Source organism: Oncorhynchus clarkii, chromosome 19, assembly GCF_045791955.1.
Source record: "Oncorhynchus clarkii lewisi isolate Uvic-CL-2024 chromosome 19, UVic_Ocla_1.0, whole genome shotgun sequence".
In the NCBI taxonomy this organism is placed as follows: Eukaryota; Metazoa; Chordata; class Actinopteri; order Salmoniformes; family Salmonidae; genus Oncorhynchus; species Oncorhynchus clarkii.
Genome location: NC_092165.1, coordinates 37,350,912 through 37,359,069, shown reverse-complemented (window position 1 = coordinate 37,359,069; position 8,158 = coordinate 37,350,912). Strand labels below are relative to the sequence as shown.

The following is an 8,158-nucleotide window of genomic DNA, read 5'->3' as shown; positions in this document are numbered from 1 at the left end:
AACAATAAACAAATAACGACCGTGACGCTATAATGAGAACTGTGCTGACATACAAACAGTGAAACCCAGGCTACCTAAGTATGATTCTCAATCAGAGACAACTAATGACACCTGCCTCTGATTGAGAACCATACTAGGCCGAAACATAAAAATCCCAAAATCATAGAAAAACAAACATAGACTGCCCACCCCAACTCACGCCCTGACCATACTAAATAACGACAAAACAAAGGAAATAAAGGTCAGAACGTGACACATATATTCTGTAAAATAAATCATAGATTTTTGTCTGCTGGGGCCACCTCTAGGAAGAGCTGCAGGAACACAGTGACTTTCTCCAACAGTCCAGGGCACAGTTTGAAGTGGATGAAGGGTACATAAAACAAAACACCACTAAAGATAAACAAGGTGACATAGAGGTACTCTATCGCGGGGTTGTCAATTATAGGTGCCAGCACAAGGAAAATTGCTGCGATGATGACCAAGATGGGGATTACAATGGGAACCTGGTTGAACAAACAAAAACAATGGTACGCTCACAAGAGGAGTGGACAGCAGATGGGACCATTTGGGTAATTACATTGTTAGAAACCAATGTTCAAATGGAAACAGACCTTTATAAATAAAAGTAGAAATTATATGTCCTATGAGACTCACCCTATATGGCCTGGGAAGTTCAGGTTTCTTGATCTTGAGGTAGAGGAGCCCAGACAGAGTGATTGCATAGAAGAACCAGGCAGTGAAACTGGCAATATCAATGCAGAGGGATGGAAGATAAATAAAGCAGCAACAAAACGTTTATGTATTGAGACATTTTAAAGTCAGCATAAACTACCTGAAGAAGTTGACAATGCTCTGAAAGTCACCAGGGATGAGAACCAGGAGTGAGATAGCCGTGGTGAAGATCAGGGCTGGAGAGGGGGTCAGTCGATTCACATGGGCCATGGACAGAATATCAGGCTGGGGTAGGAAAAAAACACAAATGTTGACATAGAAAACTACTACTTACATCAGAAAAAAAAGCTTTTGTTAAAATGGTCTGTCTCTTGAATGTGTTTCTCACCATGTGTCCCTCTCTTGCAGCCACAAAGCACACCCGGCCGCCACTAAAGAATGTACCATTCAGGGAGCCGAAAGCAGACAAAGCGGCTGCGATAGACATCACCCATCCCCAGCTCCCGAGCACCTTATTCCTGTTGATGACAACAAGGTCATTTGTCAGCTCACCACAAATGTAAAGAAATGAGAGAGAGGTGTGTGGATGGAGTCAAGCTCTCTCACCCCCAGGTGACAGCCACTGCATTCGACGACATCAGTTCTCTTGGCGTCATGACAGCCAGGTAGCTCACATTGACGAGTAGATACAGCATGGTTACCATGGGGATGGCAATTATAACTGCCCTGGGCAGATTTACCTGAGAGGATGCAAGGTGGAGAAAGATAGTTTAAGTCCTTAGGATCATGTAAGGAAATGCATGACTTATTACAGTGCATTCTTACCTCAGGTCTTTTCAACTCTTCTGTCACATAGTTCAAGTTGTACCAGCCAGCAAAGGACCAGAGGCCTTGGTAAAAAGCCATCCCTATGGAGCTCAAACCCAAGTTCGTACCATCAAAAGCATTTTGTTGTACAGCAACATTTCCCTGTGCAATTATCACTATCCCTCCAATTACCATAACCATCAATGCAAATAGCTTAGCCACCAAGAAGACCACCTGAATTCTCATGGCTAAACGTACATTCAAGATGTTTGCCATGGCTACAACCATGATGGCTGCAACAGCAGCACACTTCACTATTAGCTGAGGAGGAGAACAGTCTTGGTAGAACGGTGCCACAGCATATTCTGCAAAACTGAGGGATATTGCTGCAATGCTTGCTGGTTTCACCACTAGTAGGAAGGTGAAGGCCACAAAGAAGGCAGGAAACTGTCCATAGATTCGAAGAATGTAGATAAAGTCCCCTCCTGATTCTTTAATAATGGTTCCTAGCTCAGCATATGAGAGTGCCCCCAGCATGGCTACAAGGCCAGACAATGCCCAAATGATCAGGCTTGCCCCTGGACTTCCAATGTAGGACAGCACAAACTGAGGGGACATGAATATTCCCGATCCAATCATGGTTCCTGCTACCAAGGAAACAGCACTGACTAAACCCAACTCGCGCTTCAGTTGAATCCTCTCTGTTTCTGTTTCTGCCATGGCCAAACGCCAAATTTATACAAACAACAGGAGAATCTGTTGTCAACGATAGATCCGCTCTTCTTTTAGTCAAGAACAATTATGACAAAGACCTGGCAAATCTTTGAAGCTGGGTGTAAAGTCCTTAGTTAATATTAACTTCTCAGGTTGAATAAAGTATGTTGTTGTGTCATCTTTGTTTATAGCTGTAAAAGGGTTCCCATAAAGATTACACCCTCCCCTAGGAGAGGGAGAAAAGGGGATGCTATGTCATCGTACAGTTAGATTATTCCTTTAAATGTTTATGGATGGCGTAGAAATTCCTTCTCTTTCCCTGAGGGTTGGAAGGTTGACCTCTCTCACCATTGTTATATGTGTTGGTGCTAAAGCCACCTGAAATTGCTGTCAGAAGCCATGTGAATATAGAAATGACAGCTGAGTGTAGACTCGCCCCCTAGCTGATGATGTTGGTCTGCAGACATACTATATGTTACACTGTCTTTCCACCTGGATCAGTCTATCAAATGCAATCTAGACAAGGGAACACAGTATCGCTGTCTGTGGGATTGTTCAAATATCAAAGCATTTTGTCAGGATGCGATAAAGTATACTCTTTGTCAGGTATTGGTGCAGTTGATTTTCCTGCATATTCTATACTCAGTATTTTTGGTTTGTTTCATGTGGCCTGTAACCTCAGTAGTACAAAAAATGAAATGGTCTATTTTTCCTACTCCAGGTAAAACATACAATTGTAGCACTCTAGAAACATCCAGACAAAACAATATCAAAATGTTTAATTGTTCCTTACCTCAGGCCGTTTTAGTTCTTCTGTGACATAATTCAAAGTGTTCCAGCCATCATAGGACCACAGGCCCTGATAAAGAGAAATCCCAATGGAACTGATTTCCACATTGGTCCCTTTAAAGGAATCCTCAAAGTTTTCAGTGTTCCCCTTGAAAAGCAGCACCACACCTCCAATAATTATCACTGCCAAGGCCACCAGCTTGATCACCATGGAAAATACCTGGATGAACATAGCCAGACGTACATTCATACTGTTCACAATTGCTAACACCAAAATCCCTGCTGCAGCCACACACTTGACCACCAGCTCTGGAGGGGTACAGTCATGGTAGAAAGGAGCCACTGCATATTCAGCAAAGCTCAGTGCTATCCCTGTTGCACTGGCAGGTCTCATCACAATGACGAAGCTAAAGACAAACATGAAGGCAACTACTTGGCCAAATATCCGCAGAATATATATGTACTCTGCCCCAGATTCAGAAATGACAGTGCCCAGTTCAGCATAGCAGAGGGAACCCAACGTGGCCAGCAGACCACAGGCTGCCCAGATCACCAGGCTGGCTCCTGGGCTTCCTATGTTGACCAGCACAGACTGAGGGGACATAAAAATTCCAGATCCCATCATGGTCCCGGCAATGAATGAGATAGCACCAATAAGCCCCACTTCACGCTTCAAGCTGAGTTTCTGTGTTTTAGCTGCCATCCTGAGACTTGGTAGTAGATCTATTCTCAACAGATATGTTTTACCAACAACGAGGTCCAAACTGGGGAGAGGCATAAATGTTTTGTCCGTATCGTACAAGGTCACACCTACTATTACATCAGTTAACTATTACTAGACTGGGGCTGAGTTGAATCAGGGCTGTCGGCTTTATTCTACTAGGAAACTTTAGTCTACTAAAGAAGAAAGAAACATACCAGGAATATATATATACCCATATACTATAATGTCAAACATTCTGGAACAGTAGTAATACCTCAAATAGCTCAGAGGAAGGCTGGTTCACTAAAATGTATGATGTTTCACTTTGTTATCAATCGAGTTGGTCCTAAATCATCAATAGGAATATCGCTTTTTATGTGTCAGGGACATGTTATGCTTCCCTGTGCCTTGGAGTAAAGCATGCTGCATTATTGAAAATACAGTAGATACCAAAAAGATGCAGGCACAGCATACCTAAACCACTTTTAGTGTTCCTTTGAAATCACCCTGTATGAGATATAATGAAAATATGATGTATTTACTTTGTACTTTGTACTTTGTACTTTAAATCAGTACTAACATAACTTAAATGTGCAGTTTCTGTAGGCTAATGTAAGTGTGACAGCTCTATAATATGTGACAGTTCTGTAATTTTTTTTACCTCAGGATGTTTCAGCTCTTCTGTCACAATTTAAGTTGTTCCATCCATTGTAGGACTACAGACCCTTATAGAAAACAATACCTATTGGATTGATGCCTGGTCCCTTTAAAATAATCCTCAAAGCTTTTGATGAGTAATACCACTGCTCCAATAATGATTACTGACAGTGCCAGCACAGGTCCAACATGAAGAACATTTGCATTCCTAGGTTCTTGCCTTACTTGGGAATGTTGCCTAGTCACCGTGTTTCTACATCTTGCCTTTTGGGGTTTTAGGCTGGGTTTCATTATAAGCACTTTGTGACATCTGCTGTATAATGGGCTTTATAAATACATTTGATTTTATTTAATATTCAACAAAGCTCAGTGAGATCCCTGCCCCACTGGCAAGCCTCACAAATATGATTGAGCTGAAAATTAACATGAAGGAAATATGCCCTTACCAGTCTTCTTTTTTTAATATTTTTTTTACCATAGACCAACAAGATACCTGTAGAGAAAAGCTCTAACTTCTGTGTCCAAGTATTTTATAACCACATTTCAGTGTCAATGGATTGTTACAGATTAGATAGGGACTGTTTTTTTCTTTTTTTCTTTTGCACCAATGTCTGCACCATTGACAATGTGTGTGTGTGTGTGTGTGTGTGTGTGTGTTTGACCACCTGATCATCTGGTACACCCATTGCACATGATTAACCGTTTTTACAAATTGTTTCAATATTATGTAATGTACTACTCGAATGAGTTATGTCCCCCTAGATCATCAACTAGATTCAGCCATGGGCCCAAACAGATATATTGTTTACATTTTCAAACCTTGCTTACATTTGTAAACAACTACTTCTCTCTGTTTTGCGTGGGAATACTTTGGAACAGATTTCCAAAATAATATCAGATAAAATCACCCACGGGCCAAATCCGGCTTGTGGGATGCAAGTTGGGGAAACCTGCCCTAGATGTAATGAAGGGAATAGCATTATACTGTGTTCAGGACTGGAAAGCTGTTAGACAGGAGAGGCTATATGGACATGCCTGGTGCCCAAATTGATGACTCTTGTTGAGCAGCTAGAGTCGAGTGGGCACAAACAGATTCGGTTCGGTTCAGTCAGTCGCCCTGACGAGCCCTTCCCAGATATCTAGTTTACAGAATATCCAACGTTTTGTGAGCATGGAGAGGCCAGAGACAACCAGACTAGTGAATTGGGCTAAGGAACAGAAGTTGGATATTGGAGAAAAGACATCAGTGCATGTTCTGCAAACAATATTGTGCGGCATGAGGCGCGGCAATGCGCGGCATGAGCGTAGTGAAAGGATAGACGTGTTTATGGACAGCAAGGAAGAAGGAGAAGAGCTAAATGCAGAGGGAAGATGTGTGTTGAGGAAGAATGGCACCGAGTACAAACCGTACCCTGCTCTCTGAATGGCTCAGAAATTGAACCTGACGAAAATGAGAATGAGGTGTCATGAAGACCTCCGTGTCTGAGCCAAGCCACGATGGTCATGCAAAGGATGATTCTGGCCCAGTAGGAGTGACGTTTTTGGAGAAAGTGGATCCCTGCCTTTTGACTGACCCATATGTAGACTCAGGCTGGGTAGAAAATAAGTTAGGTACTGTTAAATCGGTGAAGGTAGCTGTTAGAGGAATTTATATGTTCAATTAAAACACTCTGTCCGTTTCTAAGAATTTGTAAGATACTTATTTGCATAAAATGGACAGAGACCAGTCTCATAATTAATCAGTAGCGTTTATTTCCGAGAGCTCTGGTCATAATACAATGTACATTGGTTTATATAACTCACATTTTGTCATAAATGTCTCTCCTCCTCTCAGATACAATGGCAATATAGTTCACAAGCCTTCTCACATTGTCTGCCACCTGTTAAACAATCTACTACAAGCCCAAGGTCTCTCCCCTCCCTGGGTGGGGACAGAATGTCCTGTAAGGAACACAGTATTCCAGCCGGTCTGACGATAGCTCCATTAGTTTCTAACAAGCAACAGAAAGTCCTTGTTCTAATTCTAGACTAAAACTACACACATTATATTCAGTATCATGACTATAATACGATTCATACATTCATACAGTAACATAGAACTATAACTAAAGAAAATACTACTAAGTTAAATGTATACATAATTTAGTCATTATTCATAAAAATCCCATAACAGTAGCTCGAAGTGGACTTTCTGTGTTTCCTCCGCCCAGATGGAGCTGGTGCTTCACGTCACGTTCCTCGGTACAAGACCTTTGACTTACTTTACTCTCCAGAGTGCGCCTTTGAAAGGGGTGATTACTGGGGTGGAACTAAGTGTTGAGGTGGAGCAACTGAAATTGAAGAGCACCTATCAAATCAAATCAAATCAAATGTATTTATATAGCCCTTTGTACATCAGCTGATATCTCAAAGTGCTGTACAGAAACCTAGCCTAAAACCCCAAACAGCAAGCAATGCAGGTGTAGAAGCACGGTGGCTAGGAACAACTCCCTAGAAAGGCCAAAACCTAGGAAGAAACCTAGAGAGGAACCAGGCTATGTGGGGTGGCCAGTCCTCTTCTGGCTGTGCCGGGTGGAGATTATAACAGAACATGGCCAAGATGTTCACATTTTCATAAATGATCAGCATGGTCGAATAATAATAAGGCAGTACAGTTAAAACTGGAGTAGCAGCACGGTCAGGTGGACTGGGGACAGCAAGGAGTCATCATGTCAGGTAGTCCTGGGGCATGGTCCTAGGGCTCAGGTCAGTTGAAACTGGAGCAGCTGCACGGCCAGGTGGACTGGGGACAGCAAGGAGTCATCCTGTCAAGTAGTCCTGGGGCATGGTCCTAGGGCTCAGGTCCTCCGAGAGAGAGAAAGAAAGAGAGAAGGAGAGAATTAGAGAATGCACACTTAGATTCACACAGGACACCGAATAGGACAGGAGAAGTACTCCAGATATAACAAACTGACCCTAGCCCCCCGACACAAACTACTGCAGCATAAATACTGGAGGCTGAGACAGAAGGGGTCAGGAGACACCTATGTCTGTGATGCCCGCCGCTTGGGGCGATGCAGACCCGGTGGCGAGCGTGGTGAAACTGAGAAGACACGGTCTGTTCTTTTGCATTTTTAAACAGTATCTTTACCTGAGTAAGTCATGTTAGGCTATGTTAGGTATCCCGTGAGAGCTTTTGTGCTGAACTAACTAATGTGTTTCACATGCCAACAGGGGAGTATTGGCCAGAATTTTTTTGTTGGGTGGGCTGGTCGAAATTGACAAACACAATTTGTTATATATTATTTATATATATATATATATATATATATATATATATATATATATATATATATGCTGATAAATATATATATATAAATTGTAAATTATATAAAAAATTGTGTGTGTCAGTTTCGACCAGCCCCCCCCCCCCCCCCAAAAAAAATATATACATACATACTCAGGGGTTTTTCTTTATTTTTACTATTTTCTACATTGTAGAATAGTAGTGAAGACATCAAAACTACGAAATAACACATGGAATCATGCAGTAACCCAAAAAATTGTTAAACAAATGTAAATATATTTGATATATTTTAGATTTTAGATTCTTCAAAGTAGCCACCCTTTGCCTTGATGACAGCTTGCACACTCTTGGCATTCTCTTAACCAGCTTCACCTGGAATGCTGTTCCAACAGTCTTGAAGGAGTTCCCACATATGCTAAGCACTTGTTAGCTGCTTTTCCTTCAATCTGTGGTCCAACTCATCCCAAACCATCTCAATTGGGTTGAGGTTAGGTGATTGTGGAGGCCAGGTCATCTGACGCAGCACT

General features: G+C 42.0%; 1 protein-coding gene across 1 annotated transcript; it reads right to left on the bottom strand.

Moving 5' to 3' along the window:
• Positions 1 to 275: 275 nt before the first annotated feature.
• LOC139374235 (b(0,+)-type amino acid transporter 1-like) lies at positions 276 to 3,763 on the bottom strand. Its single transcript, XM_071115260.1, has 6 exons — positions 2,990 to 3,763; positions 1,282 to 1,415; positions 1,064 to 1,193; positions 836 to 960; positions 658 to 745; positions 276 to 506 (listed from the first exon to the last, which is right to left on the bottom strand). The coding sequence occupies exons 1-6, from the start codon at positions 3,761 to 3,763 to the stop codon at positions 276 to 278; spliced, it is 1,482 nt and encodes a 493-aa protein (XP_070971361.1).
• Positions 3,764 to 8,158: the final 4,395 nt, after the last annotated feature.

Coding starts and splice junctions, on each gene's coding strand:
- LOC139374235 (XM_071115260.1), bottom strand. CDS start 3,763: ATGCCTCTCCCCAGTTTGGACCTCGTTGTTGGTAAAACATATCTGTTG. Junction 1,194..1,281: donor GCAGTGGCTGTCACCTGGGG/GTGAGAGAGCTT, acceptor TGTCATCAACAG/GAATAAGGTGCTCGGGAGCT. Junction 507..657: donor AACTTCCCAGGCCATATAGG/GTGAGTCTCATA, acceptor TTGTTCAACCAG/GTTCCCATTGTAATCCCCAT.